The sequence below is a fragment of the Nilaparvata lugens genome, chromosome 7 (assembly GCF_014356525.2).
Source record: "Nilaparvata lugens isolate BPH chromosome 7, ASM1435652v1, whole genome shotgun sequence".
Taxonomy (NCBI): domain Eukaryota; kingdom Metazoa; phylum Arthropoda; class Insecta; order Hemiptera; family Delphacidae; genus Nilaparvata; species Nilaparvata lugens.
In genome coordinates, this window is record NC_052510.1 from 32992701 (window position 1) to 33016097 (window position 23397).

Below are 23397 nucleotides of genomic sequence, written 5' to 3' on the forward strand. Positions count from 1 at the left end.
CTTACAAATTACCTCATGCATAGTATTCTTACTCTTTAGCTTAGAATTCAATGACCATCATTAATTTATTGTCTACTGAAAAATAATTATTTATTAGTACAATTACGAATCATATAGCTTATGATATACATGACATATGATACCTCAAATTGATAGAATTGTCACCATGTTATTGATAGAATTGTCACCATGTTTCATGAAGTTGAGTCTATACGGTTTTTGTCAATTATTGAGATTTGAATGTTCAATTCATAAATTGAGTGTTGAATACATAAATTGAACACACAGTAAAACTGAAAAGTATTTTGCTACTCATTCAGGTTTTCAAACATGTTCCACATATACCGATCAATTTCTTATGTGGTCTATATATTTTTAGAATATTTAATAGTCCAGTCATATTTAAGGAATCACAGTACATACTTTGATTCATGTTAAGGAAGGCCGTACTGTAATGCTCATAACATTCTTACATAACAGGTTTATGTGGAAAATTAAACTAAACTAAACATCTTTAAATACCCCATTAACTATTTTATTCAATATTTCTTATGCATGCATACTCGATTCCAAATTAGTATACGAATATTTATCGATGCTTGAATTTTTCTCGCATGACTGATTGATAATGCAAAAATTTCGATAATGCAACTTAAATTTCTGGGTGCCAAATGGAGATGCTTTGAGTGTTTGATTGATCAATATTATTCATTATTGTTAAATAATATCATTTAAGGTCTTGTAATGATTAACTCATAGTAGTGAATATTTTTTTAATTCATGTATTAAGTTTGTATATTGCTGTTCAAAGATGCAAAGTTCCGTGAAATTAATGTTCAAAGTTCAAGAATACTATTTTGTGACATAACCGTTGCAATTGTCCATTTCAACTCATATGAAATCTAGTTCTAAGTTGGGTTCAGTTGAATGCATTATGAAAGTAGGAGTTACCCGGTATTGGCTTATAGTGAGGAGAAAGTGGAATTATATTCGCCCACATAGGAAACACTCGAGTGCATAGCGGCTCTATATTTTAGCTCTGTTTTAATTAACTTTTATCATTGTACCAATCTGTGCAGTCATTTCAAAGATAATACATCACAGCAGTATAAAGTCAGCTACTAGTGAGAGTATTGAAAATAGTAATTGGATTTAGATAAACAATATTTTTGGAGCTCTTTCAGGTTCATCCATTTCTTGATCAAATCAATTCTCAATGCTCAAATGTTCAAATCAGTTGTTCAGTTCTTGAATGTACTCAAGTATTTTTTCAATCAATCTATAATTTTATTCAACTCATCACAAAATATAAAAACACAAAACAATACAAACAAAATACAAATTTCTAACTAAAACACAGAAAACAGGCTTCGTGGTGGGAGGGTGTTGCTAAGAAGAAAGAAATAAGGAAAAATAACTAGCCAACTATGGTATCCCAAGTAATAGGCTGGTAGAGGGTATAAAAGTAAAGAATAATGGATGAAGAGGGGCGAAAAAGGGAAGAATGGGAGAGGTAAATAGAAAAGAAGAGAGGAAAATATTTGTAAAATCTGTAACCAAGTCCACTTCTTATGCCTTTAAAGCTAAAGAAATGGTATTGCAATCAATAGTTTAAGCAGAAATCCCGAGTATTATTAGTAATTAGAGTTTTCTACATAAAATAAATTTTTTACAAACCTAAATTCAAGAAAACAAGTTTCCATTAACTTTCAGTGAGTCGCTTTAGTTTCAGCATTGAAAAACAAGTTTTTATTCCTTCAAACTCGATCTCCTTTGTGATTCTTTATACACTAATGCGAATTCCTATTGATTCCTTCAATTACTTTTTCATTGCTTCAACAAATCACAACCTTCATTTCCGGCTGTCATTTTCATATTCATTACTGATTGAGATAAAATCCATTATTAGTTCGCCTCGCTGATGTTCAGTAAACTGCTCGACACGCGTGAATCCAGGATATTTTTACCCACCTAATTCTCAAATCCAAAATTAGTGAGATATGTTTATGTATGTGTTTGATAGTGCAATGCATTTCGATTTAGTACAGTGTCAGCCTGGTCACGGATGAAAGCCAAAATAAAAATAATGGCTGCTAGCGTTTGCTTCTCCATAACACGATGCATATGCGCCGGATTGTTCTATTTTCAGTCGACTCTCTGGGATGCAGGCAGAATGAATTCGTTCCCGGCGGTGGTGAGAGGGAGGGGGGTGTCAGTAATGTCTGGTCCAACATTAACTCGAAATATTCAAGAAAATAATACGCTAGCTGACTTCAAACTTTGAACGTGCACTTTGTGGCAGTGGCGTCTTCTCAACCTGATTACGACTAGACAAGTCCAACTAAATAAACATTTGAATGTGTTGGAGAAAATTGAACCAGGTCATTCTGGAATGTCTCACCTGCTCTTACTTGATTTTTAGTCGATTTGTTGAATTGTTTTTGGATTTTTGAATTGTATATGAAGAATTAGGTTTCAATGAATGGAAATTGTTTTTAGCACAAAGAACTCTGTTGGAATAAATATAATTTTAGTATGAATTTTAATTAGTTGATTTCCTAAAGAGTGAATTTACTGTTACATTACATCAAATAAAACATAATTATCATCAATCTTTTTCTGCTATGTGTAGGAATTTATCTTTTTATCATTATATTTTTATACTAACCTAAGTCTAATAATATTGATTGAATATTTTTATTTTTAAATATTATTTATATTTCTATTCATGTTCATTTGGTAATTCATTCGTATTCATACATTTAATTATCTCTTATAAAAAAAATACACTTGTAGTTTATATACGTTAATGAAATTTTCTATTGAATCTCTTATACTTATTTGTCGACATTGAAATTACATGTAACAAACAAACTTTTCATATTAATAGTTATCGAATATTGATCTCTGTTATTGATTCATTTACTCTTAATTTCATTATTGAAATCTCAAGTCGAGATATTTTTTGTATTATGAGGGGAATAATGTTGCTTCCCTGGTGCCTCCACGAACTTAAATATGTGAAATAAATCAGGAATCTTATCGCAATAAATTATTCAATTATCTGTGAATTCATAAAAAGAGGTGAACATTTATTTCAAAATCAATTATCAATCGAATGTAAATTAGCAAAAAATGATTTGTTTCAGGCGCAGCAGCTTGTGCGGAATGGGCGGGCTCCGAACGGGACCTGGCCGTGCCGAAGAAACGCCGCCGGCGGCAGCTGAACAACGACCCCGGAGTGCATGACGAGGATGACGACGACCTCCTCCACCCGCCTCATGACGTCCTCTCATCCCGGTCCAGCAGTTTGCTGCAGTTTGAAACCTTGGAAAGGCACTGCGAAGACATTTTCAAAACCGAACAACGCTCATCACCGTCCGTCCACTCCAACCTCAGTTTCGATTCTCTAGAAAAAGACAGATGGAGATATCGATCCGGATCTCAAGACAGTCTAGAAGACGAAGCCTCAAGTATGACGTCATCATGTGAGTCTAGCAGCGAAGTTTCGAGCTCTGACGACGAAGCATTGAACAGATCGTTCTCCTCGAGAAGTGGAAGTAGTAGTTTTCGATCTTCCACTGGTCTTCGATCCTACCACAGTTTCGACAGTTTAAACTTGTATCAACAGTATGACAAACCTGAAGGTTCTCTGTTGAGTGGTGAATTTTCTCAAAGCCTCAACAACAACTCGTTGCCTGCTGAAGAAACGCATGAGGCGGCACCGACGTGTACAGCTCGTGGCATGTATAAAACCGTTGAATGTCTCACTGAAATCCCTGTCCATGGTTGTGGACGACAAACGATAACTTCCACGTGTAAAACCGAGGATTCATTAGTAAAGAATGAAGATAAAACTCCTGCTAAGGGTACCCAGAGATCGTCGGAGAATTTGAGTGAGGATAGTGGATTCGGCGAGCATATACCGAGAGGTTCATCGAATAATCTATCTGCTCGCTCTGTTAAAGTTTATCCGATCGCTGAGGATGAATACGATACTTGTGATTCTTATTATGCCGACATTAGCCGGGAGTCTAAAGATGTTACGGGGTGTCATAGGAAGGAAGAGGAGAGTATGAGAGAGCAGGAGGTGGTTGGTGTAATAGAAGAGGAAGATGAAGATGATGAGGGCGAGGACGGGATGATCATAAGGAGAGTAGGAGAGGATGATAAACGCGAGTGGAAAAAGTCGTCGTCAAACGGACGGTGTGACGCTGTGGCTAAATTTAGCGATAGCGGTGTGTGGCAGAGTGCGCCCGACCTACTGTCAGCCCAGTGCCGGCCCCAACTGTATGGCGCCCCGTTCGTGTCTACTTCAGCTCTCGTCGTGAACTTTGTGCAGCGCGGTGTCCGAGACGATGACGAGCCGTCTCTAGTCGAACACGAATCCAAGCCACTTCTTTCCCCCTCGCCCTCGCCACAAGTATTAGCTAGTGATTTGCCCAACATGGCCTCCCGATTGCCCGTAGTCAGCACGCCTGACCTGTTTTTGGCGACCCACGACCTCCTTGAGATTGAAAAACGCAATACTCTGCTGAAGAACTTCCGCAACTCGACGGTTTCACTGTCAGGAGACGCGCTGTTGGAGAGCGAGCGCAGTAGTGGTCCACCCACGCACAACAAGAAGACAGGCAGTGAGGGCAGGCTGAGCCGCAACTCGAAAGGAGGCTCGCGAGGAAGTAATATTATGATAACGACCAGTTTTGTGAACCTGACGCCGGGCGGCAGCACAAAGGGCGTGCACTTTTGCCCGGTGGTGTCGGAGGTGAGCTGGAGGGACACCAGCGAAGACAGCTGCTCGTCGCAGGACGAGGCGGAGACCGAGAGCGACCACGTGACCTCAGCAATCAAGCGGTTCAGTGCTTGTGGTGGTGGAAAGTACGGTACTAGTGGCAGCAGCGTGTCAGTTGCCGTTCAGACAGCCATGGAGCCGCTCAATCGGCATTCACCAAGTGCCAACGATAACCACAGTGCTTCCAAGTTGCCTCCTATAAGTGCCTCCTCTAACAATGCCTCCAGTCAAGTGCCTAAACAGAAGCCGGGTCGGTTCGGCGGCTTTTTCCAGCGTTTCTCTCTGCGACGCCTCAGCGGTAAGAAGGCCAAGGACAAGCGACGCCCGCCGCTAGTGTCGACGTCCGTTAGCACCCAACCGCCCCCAACCACCACCCCCGACTCTGACCAAGTACAGATCATTCCCCTGCACCCGCCTCCGCCTCCCTCACCACCACCACACACCACCTCTGTTGCCGCCTCCAAGCCGCCCCTTCCGCGCAGACGCGACTCACCAGTCGGGGGCGGTTCACCAGGGCTCAGTAGTGCCATGACCACTGCCGCCGCTCGCAACCACCGCGGCCTCCTCGAGACCGACCTCGACTCCGATCTCACCAAGAAGACCCGCAGCCTGCTCAACCTCGAGGATGGCATGAAGCCCTCTCCCTCGCACCACCTGCCGCCTCGTGACGAGCTCACCCGCGATGCCGAGACTCGTGCCAAATCCATGGAGTTCCTGCTCGACAAGGACAACCAAGCTGCTATTAAGGTATGTCACCAACATGCTATTAAGGTATATCTAGCATGTTATATTTTTGTTACATGATCAATTTCTAAAAATTATTCATTCTGTGTATTGATTTGTCTAATTTCATTTAGGAATGGTTCTTAGTGATTCATACCCTCAATTTTTTGTCACCCAAGTAATTCGAAGTTCGTGTATACATTCCTAAAATTCCTATTAAAAACATATTAATTGAATAGCGATTCAAAGTTGGGGGGGTGGAAATTAATTTGTGTTGAGAAAGTTACATAGTGAAACTAGATCTTGAAGATTTGTTCTGAAAGAAAATTTCAGGATATAACATTTTGCCCATACAGTAAATATTTTACCATCCTTATTTCAATAATCTCTAAAGTATACTTTTGTATGATTGTTTCACAAAAATTAGTTACTATAATTCGTAATAAGTTTTTAGAATGGACGTGCAGTACGAATTATATTTATTAATTGAATAAAAAAGAAGAAAAATTAGAAATCCTGAACTCTCGAAAATAGTTTATTTCAAACGGCTATAATTTCTTGAACTTGATTCATAGCTTTGACTCATTTGTGGTTTAATCCATTAAATTTACGTTATAACGTACTCATAAGAACTGAAGTTTTGAAATCGTGATTGCAATGAATCATTACTCAGGTTTTTGGATTGGTCCATGGTTTATTGTTTGTTTTAATTGCAGAGTAATGAATGGTTAGATATGGCTCTTTAAATGTCCCACTATACTTTCTCATTCATGAATTCTCCTTTCTTTACATTGCATTCACAATTACAATGCCAGTTGGGGGAGTCCCCACCCAACAAAATCGTGGAGAAATTATTACACTGTAGTTATATTTATATTCCTTCTAAACTTCAAATCTTGAATCATTCGAAAATCATGATTTTGTCGTCATACTAGTCAAAGTATCAACAATCTTTAACTTGGAATCATTTCAATAATTCTGGTGTAAATTAAATCACTCTCAATTCTGACACTTGTATATAGTTTATGGTACCGGTATAGTTGTTGTAATTTATAAGAAAAGTATTAACATTTTTGGAACTAGAGAAATTTGATATTTTAACTTGTATGACGACAAAAATCATATTTTTATAATGACTCAACGGTTTTGAAAGGAATCAAAGTTCTTGAATTTCAACTATTACAGTATTTTTTGACAAATTTTGACGTATAATTCCTCACTTGATCAGCTTAGTATGACTTGATCATCTCATTCGTGGGATACTATTTAAAATTTTTTACTCATCGTAGAATATTAATTTCTTTAATACATGATATTTAAAATGTTGTACTCGATCAGTCGTTGCCTTGTCGAAATAGTTAAATCTGCTAACGTAGGACGCAGTCGAGCATGCCAACAGTGAACTGCCTACTTGTCATTGCCCACTCGATAATAATTAATAATGGATTCTAGTATGTGGAATGTGGCACATATCGACTGGAGTCATCGCCTTCGTATCGTCTGGATGTCATGCAGAAATTTCTCGTTTTATTTGATTAGTTGCCAATTTTACTTGACAATCGCCATGCTGGTCTTCTCTACTGTACTTACAGCCAGTGCCAAATTACTCTCACATAATAGAAACGGTTTCATTTTCAAGCGAAACTTGAATTCAATCTTTGAATTTGATTCATTTATAATAGTTTGATTTACTGACACTCTAGATTTAGTAGCTTTTACGGTATTCACGGTTATAGCTTTTTGGATTGTACAGTACGGGGTACAGGATTCACTGATTACTTATGACTTTGAAATTTTTTATAAGGCTTTTTTACAATGAGATGAGCATAATACATACATTGATTCAAGAGTTATTTTTCTTCTTTTTCCCCGCATCCTGTTTGAACGTTAATAGAAGTCTTCTCCCATTATAAACAATGTCTGAATATTAGTAGGCTTATATTATATTCATAGGATTGAATAGTAATTTATTGGTCAAAGTGAAGATGTCCATCTTGTGTATATTTCAGTTATCAATTAACCATTAATTACTGCCTCAAAACATCCTACAAGTAGTATTTTTCCATGGATAACTAATTGCTATTCTTAATTGATATGATTTACGCAATGTTCCCAATCACTGCGAACAATGAATCATGAATGATATCAGCCATCTTCAATCACTAGATCAGTATGCGATAAGAGTGAGCCACTCATTTTGCATACTTTTGAACTTTGAACTACGAATTATGCATTATAATCAATGAGGGTTCAGTTATGATTCATTCTAGAATGATTCATGAGGAATTTTAACTTCTTGGTTTTGAAAGAGTTTTGTTTGCTTTATTCCTAGTGGAATGACTGTCTAAAAACTAATATAATTAAAACACAAATAAGAAACATAATTGTTGACGAATTATTATGGTCTTCCTCTCTAATCAAATCTTCAAACATTCATTTTATTGGCTTCTGATAATTTACTGAGTGTGATCTTATAAAGTTTCGAAAAACGTTTTTAATGCCAACGTAAAATACGTAAAAAACATGAAAAACGTAACGTATTTATCCCAAATCATTTATAAAATAGACTAGTCCCTGTCATCTAATTTATAATGCCAATTATCGTATTTTCACTTTGAAAACATCAAGAATCTTGAAGTACTTTTTCATAAAGAATCAATTTGATAAATAAATTTGTTAGAACTTACAATTCAATTAATGAAACAAGCCCTACTCATTCAGTAAACTTGAGACCCAACACCACCCAACCACTGCGTACATTGACTGCGACCTTGACTTATATATATGTACTGTGTGACACCTTTCTTGTCTTTATGTGTGGAACTTTATGAATGAATCATGAACAATCATCCCACTCTAACAACCGGTTTATATCTATTTATTTCTCTTTCAACCTTTCTGTTATAGGTGATTGAATAAATTTATATCTGGTTAATAGACTATAAGTAATTTTACATATTCGATCAAATATTGCATCTATATTTATTTTGTAATTTTTCTATTGATGTAAATAAATAAATAAAATAATGAGTCAACTTCCTCCCAATTAAATAATTTTATGATAATTGATAAAAAGTACTCCCTAATTTTTGTATGTGACAAAAAATCCAAGTTCTCGATAATATTTAGTGAATATCTGCCTGGTTCATAACGGTGACATTTTTGTGTAGGATATTTCAAATAGTGAGAGAATAAGTACGGCACTCTGCCTCATTCTTTTGGCATTATTTCCACCTCAACTGATATCTAGGTTAATCTGAATAGACTAAAAAATCAATACCCTCTATAGGGTGTCCATTACTTTGTATATGTCTGCAGTATTCTGCCAAGGTATATAGTACATACAGAGAGTATTGATGTAGAGAAGGCTCGTCTCTATTCTGCATTCTTATTTGTTTCAAAACATCTTTTGGCTATTTGAAGAAAATTATTGTTGAGATTATTATTAAATCATGTTTCACAGCTTCATAATCGAAATTATGCATTGTGGTTGTGAACTTTTCCTCATGAAAATAGAAGTTTCAGGTCTTTTCAAATTAAATTGTAAAATTTCGTTACTGTTTACATTTATTACTTCTATTTGAATTACAGGATCTATTTAAATGGCATTAACGTGCTTGATTAACTAGTAGAATGTGAGCTCTCTAGTAGAGCTTTGTATAGTTCCGTTCAATAGCACATCAATCGTAAGCCATGGATTTATTCAGAAGAAATACTGACTGGCTGCTCTATTTTCGGTTGGGGTCAATTGATAAACATGGAAAGGTCGCAACGCTGCTCCAATCACAAGACTCAAGAAGGCAATTTTTACTTATTCATTATTACCGACTAATACTGAAAATCGAATAACAAGCAGTGAATGTAGAATTTACATTCTGTCTGATAACAATTCTCATACATTCAGTTTCATCTTTATGGTTTGTGTTGCAATAGAAAATATGATTATTCTGTCTACTATGTATGACTGATTGGCTGTGGAATGTTGAATAAATATTTTCATTGAATCAGTTCTATTTCGTCTAGACAATACAACTTTTATAATACAATAGAATACAATTTAATAATATAATAGAATATAGAATCTAGACAATACAATACAATATAATAATAAATCACAATTTTATAACTTCTGAAACAAGAACTAATGGCTGTTTTTTATAGAGGTATAGAACTTTAATTTGGCATTACTGCTCAAGATGGCCACCGATTTAAGAGTGTTGTTAAGTGATTCATTCTCAGTATGTTTTGTTTGGTGATTCATCATAAATAAACTCACCCCTAAACAATCCTTACAAATAGTGCATTTTCATTTCGAAAATAACGGTTCTTTGCAAAATACGTATCGCGCCCTACATCCATTTTATCCGTCAACAAAAAGTCCATCAGAGCAGTTAATTGGCATTACACATGGAATGTTTTATCAACACGTTACTCACTCGCGTCCACAGAGACGCCGTACGGTGAGTACAGAAGAAGCTATTGCAACTGTAGAGCGTAGCATTGAGGAAGACCTGAAAGTCCAAGTCCATCTGCCATCGAGCATCCACTTTATGTGGATATGTGTCCATCCACTTTATGGAAGATTACTAACATTTTCATTCCTGAATTGATCAACCATGATGTCCAGGAGCTGAGGTTCCAAAAAGATGGTGCAGCATCACACAGCTCGTGCCACAATCGATTTATTAAGGACACGTTTGGTAACCGCCTAATTTCACGTTTTGGACCTGTGAATTGGCCTCCAAGATCTTGTGATTTATCACTGCTAGACCACCTTCTGTGGGGCTTATTAAGTCATTGATAAGCGGATAAGTGACTAACGCTTGACGATTTGGAAGACAACATTCGCCGTGTTTTTGCCGATATACGGACACAAATAATGATGGAAGAAGCAACAGAAAATTGGACGTCCAGATTAGACTACATCCGAGCCAGCCATGGCGGTCATATGCCAGAAATCATATTCAAAATGAATTGCCACTAGATTATCTTTCGATTATTTAAAAATTATGTCAATCGAATAATCCATTGTTATTTTATCGCAATTTAATGTTCCATACCTCAAAAAACACCCGTTCACCCGTTACCCGCCTTATTTGGAATACGTTTAAATACCGGATACTGGATTGCTTGGTTAGGAGAACCGATGTGTTTGAGTTTATCACAATACTGTATTTATTTGTGGAATTCGTAGATTAACCTAGATTCAACCCTTGATTCATCGATGATCGCACATTTACTTCGAAACAAACTATCCAACATTTTTCTACAATGAAATGAAGTTCTCAAGTTGAACTTGATGTTGAAAACATAAAAAATTCTCCAACGTAGGTATAATTTTATTTATTGGTGATCGCACCTGTATTCTGACAAAGTTGTAAGAGTAAAACTATACCAACCCTTAATTTATGAATGATTGCACACTTACTTCGAGAGATGCAATGAAACATGTTCTTCAACGTCTCATAATTTATTGGTGATCGCACTTGCTTTGAGATGACGATTTATAAAGTATATATTTCCTGATGACCAGACAGACCCACCCATATGATTGCGAACACACTCACACATGTCCATCGCCTGGTTTCACACGTGTCGACGAGTTCCGGGTGTGTCCGCTCTGTTTGAGTGTGAAAACTGGGGGACTGTAACCATGTGTGAGAGTGTGTGACGTGTAAATAACGCGCCTTGCATGCGTGCAAGCGCTCACGGCTCATTGGCCACCAACCACCAACCTGCTTCTATTCACTGCAAGACTGGCTCTAGCTCAAAGCACTTGCAACAATCGCCAACTCGAAATTCCCTTAAAACATGCCTCTATTGCCAGTTATAGTATTGGAAAAAGTTTGTGACACCTTCATGCGTGAAAAACTAACGGCTTACTTTCTGAAATATAGTAAACAATGTACATTTCAAGGTGAATACTGAAGAAGACAACATGTTCACTATTATTGTTACAATATTTCTGAATGATGAAACTTTGTTAGTTGTCCAAGGTAGCAATAGCTCGCATAATTTTTAGTAGTAATATTCAAGGTTATTTCAAGTTGAATACGTTTTTCTGTACCATAGAGCATAGATAAGATCAAATACCAACACTCTTCTCTATGATTGTACCTACAAACGTAGATTGGACCATTGGCTCTTCTCTTCCCAAGCATTCTCTTCACACAGCAAAACCCAGGTGGATTATCTCAACTCAAAAGACCAAGAATTACCTGAATAAGAGTCTCCACTGCCAAACTTGTAGACATACCCTTTCTGAACCCAAACTGAGTAGAGACCAAAAGCTCTTGTCTCTCCAAGTGGTCAAAAAGATGCTCCAGCCTGGCAGACTCCTAACCCTTGCAGAATATTTTAATTATGGATATAGGTCTGAAACTGCCTACCTCATTATGATGGCCTTCCTTGAAAATGGGAACTATTTTTGAGGCTTTGAGCACATCTGGGACATTTTTTTTAGTTATCTTTTACTGTATAATATGTCTAATAAAGTGAAAATTTGAGCAAACTGAGACTGCATTAACTTTGTAATGTGAAATGGGAAATTCACTTGGTAATGGAAAAATGTACAAAAAATAAACAGCACAAACCTCTGGTTTTTCTGGGAACGTCTATAAGGTTATGTTGAGAGAAATATATTTAAAATTTCTGTTTACGTTTAAATCAAGTCTCTTCATGATGTCTTTGTTTTTGGAATTTTTATGGTATTATGGCAAACAAAGAATTTGTTTTGATTTGAAACAACTATAAAATATGTACCCCAAAACAAGAATCACGGTGATGAAAGTGAGAGCTCCTCCTCATTTTGTGTTTTTTTTAAACTCTGACATTGCTACCAAGCTTTTATATTGTCTAGATAGTACTGTACAATTCAAGCATGGCTCCTAAGTTCACAATACTGGGACCGTTATTGCTACAGTCAATAGAAAGCCATTCTAGGAATGCATTGTTTATTAATTATGACCCCCTTCAGTGTAGTCAGTAGCTTTTGAAAAGATAAACTGGAAAGAAGGCTGTTGACATTATCTCGCGGTATCACTCAGTCACTTCTATTTGTGTGGCAGAAGAGAACAAACTTGAGGGACATTGAGAAAGACATAAATCACATCACGATTAATGAAGCATTGCATTGATAACAGCCAGGCCGACTTTCAATGAAGATGTTGATGTGCAAGACAGAGACAGAGACACAATCAATCATGCTATGCCAACCTTGGGCCATTTATTTGATAATTAAGTCAGCTCAGTCAATGAATGGCTTCAGCTATAATTTTTTTCTGGGGCAGTAACTTTGGAAAAGGGCGCTCATTTTTTATGCTTCTTTAACGAAGAAGCAATATTTCACCTGCTACCGAAACAAATCAATATTGATCTTGATTATTGTAGAAAATTACTAGTACCCTTTTTATATTTTTCATATAAACACATTTGATGTCTGCAACTACTTGTGTTTTATTAAAAATAAAAAAAGGGTACTAGTATTTTCTGTAATAATTGAACATTCAAGTAGCTCTATTAAAATACTCAACTAGGCAATTGATCTTAATATATTCTCTATAAATTTGTTTAGTTTATTCTCAATAATTCAATTTCTGCGCATGGTTATTCAACAGCTTCAGCATTCGAAGACATCGATTGTTGATTACATTGTAAATTGAAAAGTTGTTAATCCCATGTAATGATGTTGCCATTCTTCAACGCTTTCAAACTTCTAGTCCTCAGCACTCCTTATGATATTTCAGTATTGTTTTTATACCTATTTCCTCAGTCGCATAACTAAATTGAGTCTCACCAAATGATGTTAGGAGGTATGAGGAGTTGTCTCGGAAGCAGAGGTATCCAACTATTCTTCGCCACAGAGGTGGCTGGTGCACAAAATTATTATAGGGGTTTGCAAGATGACCAAATTGATGAAATAAATCTACGTAATTTGCTGAAAATAAGATAACTCGACTTATTTATTGTAGTGTTTCGAAGTTATTCGTATTTCAGCGTCACCTCTAACCGTTTAATGTTTTATAAATTTGTAGATTCATTTTGTTTGCATCAATTATACGGGCCTATACACGCACCGGAATCCCTCTCACTTTCCAATTTTCTATGCGGAAAGCCTTTGTTTCACTTTCTCATTTGTCCACTATTGTTGAGTGAAGATTCTGTTACTGAATTGATTAATTGCGGTACGGAAACTGCGCCTCCTGTACTCTTCATTCATTAGTATTAGGACGGACATTCCAGTGAACTTTTGTTTCTGTGATGAAAGACGATAACGGGCTTTTCAATTACGACGGCTTTCCCACGTCCTTTTTCGGTTCGTTACCTTAATAAAGTCAAGGTGGCTTTTCTCCAGAAGCACCAAGATACACGGATGGGTCTGTTGTCTTTTTAAGGGTCCACCCTTAGAACAAAATTATTCTTGATCATGCCCGTCTACTGTAGATGTAGATGATGCTTTTGAATTCTCGCTTCACTTTATTTTCAGATTTTAATTATTAGACTTGGGATTTGTAGTATTGCAAAATTCAACCACTGGATAAGTGAATGAGTCTATAAAAAATTGATTGATTGATAAAAGATGAATGATTGCTTAAACAAATAATAATAATAATAATGAAGTAGGGCTTTGAATCAAGGGATATCAATGCATTTCCAAATATTTTATAGATCCGAGGAAAATCTGTAACTTTAATAAATAAGTAGATACTATACTCTACAGTACGTGAATTAGTCCATCCATGGTTACATTCTAAGATACAAGGTGATAGTTAAAATGTATATTTGTACATTAGTTCGGTCAGTATTTAGTGTTTTGCTCATATCCAAATGCTTCAGCCATTTTAGTGAATTAGTTTCGAGCATTATTGGAAAGTCAAATTACATTTGCATGTGTTGGCAGTAAACACATTCCTAACAATGATTAATGATTGTAGAAATGACAGGTGGTCCATACGGGAGCGAAACTCAACAGTCCCAACACATTACTGTTTACAGGCAACTTTCCCTGTACACTCAGACATGGATAAATGGACTTCTAAATTCGGCTTCCAACCGAAAGAATTCGACTAAACAATTTAAACCTTATCGAATACCGTCATGATCATCCAACGAGTTTCAATCCAATGATCATGATTCGATTTTAATTTGGTAGAATGTAAGTACTGTAGTTTATCACTATGGAATATTATAAAAATGAATCCAATCTCTTGCAAGCTAGAATCAACAATGAATTTCTTATAACTATTTCAGACTGTGTATGAGAAGTGTAATGCAACAAATAATTAAAAAAACTCTAGTCCATTTTTCATTTAACTCAAATGTGAAATTTTTTCATGTCATCAAACAATCTATAAGGAATTCCGTCATCACTTTTCTTGAATGTGATCGAACATGAACCTGTCTTACTCAAAAACTCCTCTTATTTCCAATGAAATTTCATATGGTTTTTTCAAATACAGTAGTTCCTAAATTTTATGAGAAACAATCTCTTGTTCGTGAGTTATTTGGGTGAATGAAATAACTAATTTTATTAGAGAGCCCTTTGTAGGCCCGTACTATAAGCTATTGGGTTTCTTATGTTGCAAAGATTGTTCACAAACAGAGAACTTTTAATATAGAGTTGCTGTTCAACATTCTTGTATTACAGGAATTCATGACATAACTACAGGGTTGCACGAGGTTTGTTTGTTTTTGTGTCTCGGTTTACTGGAGGAATGATTGTTGAGGTTTTTTAAACTGGATCGTTATTACGTTCTTGAAATATTTTTACAGGAATCCGGTCAACTGGACAGGGTATTCTTCCACCTTGTGATGGAATTTTTCAGAGCAGCCGGCATTTTACTATGAAATATTTTCGTTTTTTTTATTTAAATTTTGTAAAAGCCACAACCAATTCAACCTCCAGCTGAAAAAAATAGTAATGCGTGTGCTGTTTGTTTTTGAAATAATTATCTTCTTTACTGAATATCGGGGCACCGAGCTTCGCTCGTTATTTTTACTACAAAGTTTGATGTTAGATTCCCAATTATCAGGCTTCAGATACAATTTAAACGAAACATTTCAAGTGGAAAATATTGAGCATGAGAATCTCTACAATAAATGTTCAGTAACATTCTCACCTAAAATTGAAAATAAGCTCGAAATTCGAGAAAATGTGATTATCCAATTGCAAACTGTTAGCAACTGTTGATTCTATTAAATGATTCACTATGAAGAGATAGCAGACCTCCTATGTCTCCAGCGTTATTGTCCTGTCACCAGCTGGCTGAGATCTTTGTTTATAAGTAGACTTGAGATGCGCGTGAACACTAGCGTCAGGTGATCAATTTTCATAACGGCAAGGAAAGTTGTGTGAGTGTGCCTCACCAGATTTTTATTTATTGATAAACAGAATACATTTCTCTAAAATGATCGTGTTTAAATATTTTACAGCTGTCTATACGTCAGATTATGAATTACGGGGATGCGATATTTTGATTTTCCACAGAATCACTCGCTCACTTTTCACTATCCACAGACGACGAAAGTCTCAGCTGTTTCAGCCAAGGATGAATTATCCTTTAAATGTCGTGCAGCGAGTTTTCCCAAGGATGAGACCTAGTGCAATCGAATTTCTATAACATAAACCTACTATATTCTAAATTTCGTCGAAATCTTTAGAGCCGTTTTCGAGATCCGTTGAACATAAATAAATAACCATAAATATAAATAACCAAATATAAAAAAATAAATATAAATAGCCAAATATATACAGATATTGCTCGCTTAATATAATAGGATAGGATACGAAAATCATTGATTTTTGTTTTATGATTTCGCACTCCTATCACAATTAATAAAAAAATATGTTTTTGTCTGTAGTAGGATTGGAAATTAAAAAAAAATCAAAAGAACCTATTATGCAACAATATAATAGGCTTATATTAGAAATATAAATAAAAATCGAAGTACCCTTTTTTAAATTTGTTTAGAAAAGCCGAAACATGGTGTGAGTAAATAATTTTTAAAAAGGGTACTTGGATTTCTATTTATGTTTCTATTGAAGAGTAGCCCTGACCAATCAGATGACGCCATGGGCTTCGGTCTCTTTGACTAAGCATAAAATATTTGCCACTATTTTATTTTATTTTATTTGCCCTAACGAAATAGACAATAGGGCTAATATTCTTAGGCATTTCAAACATTATTCAAGTAATGAAATTCCTCATAAATTTCAGGAATTGAACTGAATACAGAAAAAATATAAATTGATTGACCACGAGGATTTCAGCAAATTGAAATCTGCAGGAGTCAGTCAATAGCACTGCAGACCTATATATTATAAGACTGAAGACTATTTTCTTGGGTTAAATTTGCGGGCTCAACAACTTACTTTCAGTCTCACTCACCGCTCGACTTCTCCTTCCTGCACCCAAAGTTGTCTCAAACGATTTTATATGGTGGTCTGCAAATAGCTGAATGCTGTTTGTCAAAAAAACCTCAACAGTAGAAACAAACAAGTTTGTTTCATGTCCAATATTTAGCTACCATACTTGTTTCGTATTGGCATGGCTCCATTAGACCGTCAGTTAAGATACTTTGTATGTATCTTCCTTTGTTCTCTAGATCTGAAAATATTGGATCTTGTATTTTTCTGTATTATATTTGATTCCATGATTTTTGGATTACGTACAAATTATTCAGTCCAGAGCAGTGAGATTAGAGTGAATAGTTACTGTATTATTTATATAGGCTACATTCGTATTTTTGTTCTGATAAGCTTTTATTATACACAAATTCTTGACAGACATTTTTAAACTTCTTATCAAGTAGGTTGAATCAAAATCTGGTACGAATGAATGGATTTTCCCCTCTTCCCATTCACCCCCTCTTAGGCCATTGTCAGAGAAGACGACTAGTGCTTGCCAGACGTCTGGCTTGCCAAGTTGAATTCAAATATGTTTCTACCTTGGCCGTGGGCGAAATAGAAAATGTTACTCGCGAATAAGCCAATCCCAAATGCTAACAAACCACGTGGTAAACAACCTTCGTCCAAATTGTCTTTTCTTCTCTCGTTGATCCCGTCAAGTTTCAATTTGACAAGGACAAACACATTACTGATTACTAAACTATAAGACCTGTCTTTCTTTGTCGTGGTTGCAACTAGTTTCAAATACAGAAGTAACTCTAAAACAATGCTTTCAGCTTTTTAATCGTCAATTAATAATGAACTACCGTACATAATAAAATAAACTAATAACCGACACACACAATCCTGTTATGCTTTGAATGTAATGAATTAAATATGTACGGTATAGAAATCCAGTAACTCTTGAATAGATTGTTACCTATTCGTATTTTCTCCTCAATGTTATGAATTTTTTCTCTCGTGATAAATGTTATAAGTTATCAGTTCGACATAATAAACCTCTTATCCCATCAACCTCAAACTAAAAACCTCGTATAACCACGGCGTATGAGCTCAGAATCTCAAAAGTTTTTGAATCGAAGCACCTCAAGTGAAAAGTTGCAGACCTAAGCAAGAAGACCTACCTTTCTACCTCTATAATCGAAGTGCAGTAATAATGAAGGTATCAAATGAATTATTCACATCCACTATCAGCTATCGCTATCATGCTCACTGTGACCGTGGAGTACTGTTGTACCGTTATATTTGATTTCAGTCAAGAACATCATGCACACTGGATATCTGTTTAACATCATGTATATCTGTCAGAAGGCAGCTCTCCTTTTGTGAGGAGGTTGAATGTACATGTATCCTGACTCTTCATGTTATTTCTCCATTATTGGGATAACAGAACGAACGGTGTAGGGTTGGGCCAGTCAGTACCTTCAATGCTGGCCTGTAAATGACAGGCTTCATACTGACCTCTCTCACACGTCAGGGGTATTATGAGGGGTGGGGGCGTTGGTAGAGGGCTGCTAGATGTATAAAGCTACTCGGTTCATGGTTATGTCGTAACTTGCTCCCTGGAGATTTGATCTTCCACTACAGACTACAGCCTTTGTTCATCGGACATGTAGTCATTTCCACCTTGCGCCCTTGTTATTCGACGAGCATTCATTCTATACATGAAAGAGGGCAGTGTATTTTTTGAATAAATTGTTTTCATTTTTTCATTTCTAAGAGTCTTATATATGTAGGATGGTACATGGAGCAAGCAGAGTGAATTGGCGAAGAGCAGTTGGAAAGCCTCAATTTTCATATGCACTTCAAAGCTGTATCGTTCGATTGATACTTTTTTAATCAAGTATCTCTATGTTACTCAATCAGAAATGTTTCAATTACTCAGATTTGATAGAACATTACTTTAAAAACATTTTTGCATTCTTTACTTCTGTGGAGATAGTTTTTGCTCCACTAGATCTTCTTGAGAGCTTCAAAGAGCTTCTTGATAGCTTATCAGCTCCAAAGACACTTCTAGTTTTTTTTTAGAATCCATATAGAAGCTAAGGTATATCTATCTTCCATGTATTCTATCAGCCACGCACAAGCTCCTGTTTTATGTAAGCTTCATCCTTTTTAAGGCATAAGCATAATATCCACATTATGTTAACGCATAAGTTTAGTGTTCAGTCTATTTTTCAATTTACAATTAAATCTTCCAGGTGAATGGAGCATTCATCTGGGATCTGTTTCATTATGTGAGATTAGTTTGCATATAGTCTACGTATCCCACAACTATTGAATCTCACATGCTTTATAAATAGTACAGAATATTAGACAGGAAGTACTTTCTTCTCAATGGAACCAGTCAACTGATCCAAACTAATCCAATTCAACCTCAAGACTATTTCATACTATTTTATACAGTATGAATAGGCCTACTGTCTATAGACCATAGACTAATACTAGACTGCTTAATTAGACACTGTCATGTTTTTAGTCCTTAGACTAAAAATCTTAGACATTCATAGTTCAGTCTTGAAATAATAGCTGGAGAATAGAATTAAGTTTTGAATCCAGAAATGGGACTGATAGAGCACTATCATATAGAATAAGACGTCTCAATAACCAGGATCTTAGTCTTCTCTCGAAATCCACGAAATTACTAAACAAACCATGGCTAGCGGTGTGTTGTGGATCCGCCCCAATACCGATTAGATTGTCAGTAGAATGCTATCATCATCCAGGAGCTCGAGTTGTGGCGGTTCAAGACCAAACACCAAACGCTACGCCGCTCTCCTCTCAGCCAAAATTAATTTCAACACGCGATGTCTGACGCGCGCCTCTTCTCTAGAACACAACGCTACGCTGTTGCACACAATCGATAAGTTTGCCTTATGCGCCCTTGTAGCTTAGGCAGGTTTCTACTCTCTATTCGCTTTTCAATCAACTTTGGTCTGTTATAATTTATTGTCGTCATGCTCGGTGGACATGCTTTTCTCTCTCACTCACTCACTCACTCACTCTCACTATTTCTCTGTACACCTGCTTTCTGTCTTGTGTGTTGTGCACGTGTTTGTCCTAGACTCCACCACCTCATCAGCTAATCGAACACTTGCAGTGCTGTATAAATATAATGAGTTACTAAAAAAAACTACTACTAGATCAGTCCTACATCTCAAGAAGCATTTTTTGTTCCACATTTGTCACAGCTGTTAACTGCATATATACATCTGCATTTTCTGAATGTGGAGTACTGAAAAAGGAGTGGGTTGAAAGTGGTACAGTCTGAATTCTGTAGTTCTCGAGCTCTGTGTATATTGAAACAATAAAAGTTATCAAGTATCCTTCTTCTATTTTATCAAATCACAACTATAGTCCGAGAGATATTACCTCATGAAGAGGGGAAAACGAATTCTTCCACAGTTTTGAGCAAGAACAGAGTAATGAAGAGGAGTGGCTAAGTGGCTATGATGCGTACAATTGGATGCAGAGACAGACAAAAGTAGGGTGAATGTTGTTAAGTAGTGGTTGTGATTGGTAAATGAAACACCATCGGACCTCTCTGTCTTCGAGAGAGAGCCGTGTAAAAAGTAATAACTCTCGGACTATAGTTTCAACTCATTAGAGGCATTTCCATGATTTTATACTTGAGTTGAAACTAGTTATGATACTATAGTTTGCGTAAAATGAGTTGAGACTTGACCCTCCATCCCAAGAAATTACAGGGTTGCCAAATCGTGTAAAATTGCAACTTTCTCAAATTTTCTCAACGTCAGAATTAGAAGTAGAATATCATTCCCGATATCCTAGTAGTGCTAGAAAATTTTCAGGGTTGAAGGATCAAAAGGAAATTAAACTTTTATGATAAAATTGGAAACATCGCGAAAATTTGTTTTTCTTTTGAATATCACTTCTCTCAGAATCATGGGTCGTCGTGATGCGTAATAATTTTATATCAAATTAACGGGGAGAATGTCTCCTTTCTATTGGTGTTAGGGTAATTTTTATCCGACCTATAGTTATTTTTAATTAATGTTTATGTTCGTCAATGTCGAGACATTTCGAGCAGAAAACATGAAATTTTCGACATGCTAGAAACTTTTTTGTTTCAAAAGATAAGTAGGTGGTGAAAGCGAGAAAGTTTCTCGGAAATAATTCATATTATTTTTACAATTGTCAAACGTACTCGGAACGACGTATTTTGGCCTCTCAGGAGTTTCAAGGAGTCGAGGATTGCGGCTGAATGGTGTGCCACCATAGGCTATCAATAGCTGGGATCAACAAAAACAAAATACAGAACGATTGAAAAATTCAGCAACTGCAAGCCACATGATTATAAAATAGTGAAAATGACAACCTCGCCTTGAATAATCCAAGAAGTGTTTCATTACAGCCTTCCTAGAGGCAATCAGCTGCTTGCGTTTGAAATAATTCAGTCAAATATCTTGTAAATTTCCAGCTTTTAGCATACAATTTGGACACAATGCATACCATGCTACCGCTCTCCGAACTTACGAGACCAAAATACGATCTTACGACTACTTTTGACGATTGAAAAAATAATTTCAATTATTTCTGAGAAACTTGCTCGCTTTCACCACCCACTTATCTTTTGAAACAAAAGATGCTTCCAGCATGTTGAAAATTTCATGTTTTCTTCTTGAAATGTCTCGACATTGACGAACAATAGAAAGGAGACATTCTCCCCGTTAATTCGATATAAAATTATTATGCATTACGACGCCCCATGATTCTGAGAGAAGTGATATTCAAAAGAAAAACACATTTTCGCAATGTTTCCAATTTTATCATAAAAGTTAAATTTCCTTTTAATCCTTCAAACCTGGATCTTTTCTAGCACTACTAGGATATCGGGAATGATATTCTACATTTAATTCTTACGTTGAATTGGAAATTTGAGAAAGTTGCAATTTTACACGAATTGGCAACCATGTAATTTCTTCGGATGGAGGGCCAAGTCCAAAAGACAGAACAAAACAACACAAACTATAGGCATTTACATGATTTTACACCTAAGTTGAAACTAGTTGTGATACTTGGCATTTACATGATTTTATACCTGAGTTGAAACTAGTTATGGTTTGAATAGCGAAAGAGGGTTTATTGTTTTTCAATAATTTACTAGCCCTATTGAGAAAAGTGAGTATCTTTGTACTGTGTATTCATGTATAGTTGGAAAGAATTATCCAGTTTTCCACATAGTTTGCTACAATACAAATTGACCTTGAAAACGAGGATTGGAAATATTTTTGTTATTATAATTTTGGGTTTTAATTGAGTTGAATTATTATCCTTGAGAATTGATCAAACACTCAGAAAATCGTTCATTAATCGGACTGTTTAGAAAGTATAGGTGGTTTGAAATTCGAAAATGTTTCATCATTGATAGATGATTACAATCACATCTAAGATTCTGGTTCATCACATCCATGCTTCCCGAAAAATGTAAATTCTTTTTTCATTTGAGAGAACATTCCATGCAATTTCATTGCATTCTTTCAAATGTGCTTTATTCCTGTGATTAGTGTTAAAAATTAATCTTGGAAATTGAAAACCTATTTTTGGAATATCGTTTCTCGAAACAGTGAATATACAGACTTGATTGGTTTTTTGTATATTTTGAAATATGTGCGGGAATTCTAAGCTTATGTGAAATTGATATTAGATTCTGTTTACATTGGAATCGAGCCAAATGTTCAGCTATCTTGAAACATTCCAAACAACAATCTTTGCTGAATTACAGAAATATCTTGTGTAAAAAATGAGTAAACTCAACCGGATCGGAATTAATGATGTATTGGTGGAGCCTGTTCTAGGTCATTTTTATTCCAGTCATTATACATCTCCAACACGTATCTGAAGTTTTATTACATATCAATCATTGCTGTTTTTGAGATCAACTTCTGTTTTTCTCCGTTCAATTCCAGTAGTTGGGTGGTCTGTAAACCCATTGTAGAACACAGTTACACTACAAGCATACTACTTTCAGAACAAAGCTTCGAAACTTTGAAACCAATAATATTGAAAAAATAACAATTTTATTCATTGCTGACTATTTATAATATATAATTAAAAATCAATCAAAATGTTTGAACATTTCATCCTCTCTGTTGGAACATCTTCATAACAAGACTGTATAGCAAATTTTAATAAAATAAATAATTCACAATTTTCTTCACAGTCATTCGTTATAGTTGGTCAATTCAAATGTCTCTGTATAATAGGTACTAACTAAATGCACGAAAATTCATTATTCTTTTTTTATTGCGGATGGTGCCTATATGAGCGGTTTTTGCTTGTGCGAGGGTGGGAAGGGCAAAGGTGAGCAATGAGATGATCAAACGTCCATGCCTTTTCGAAGGGATTCGGCGGGGGGGGGGATTCGTACCCGCGAGCAAGTATCTGTCCCGTTGAATCTCTTTGAAACTCAAAGAACCTCTTTGAAAAACCTCAAAGAATATCTTTGCACAAT

The 23397-nt window shown here is 35.9% G+C and overlaps 1 protein-coding gene across 1 annotated transcript in view; it reads left to right on the forward strand.

The window, feature by feature from the left end:
• The window catches only part of LOC111043315, a 299604-nt gene that overhangs the window by 144963 nt on the left and 131244 nt on the right, over positions 1 to 23397 (forward strand). Inside the window, exon 4 of the mRNA XM_039431910.1 lies at positions 3150 to 5539. Coding sequence (XP_039287844.1) covers positions 3150 to 5539 — 2390 coding nt within the window. The remainder of the gene's footprint in view (positions 1 to 3149; positions 5540 to 23397) is intronic.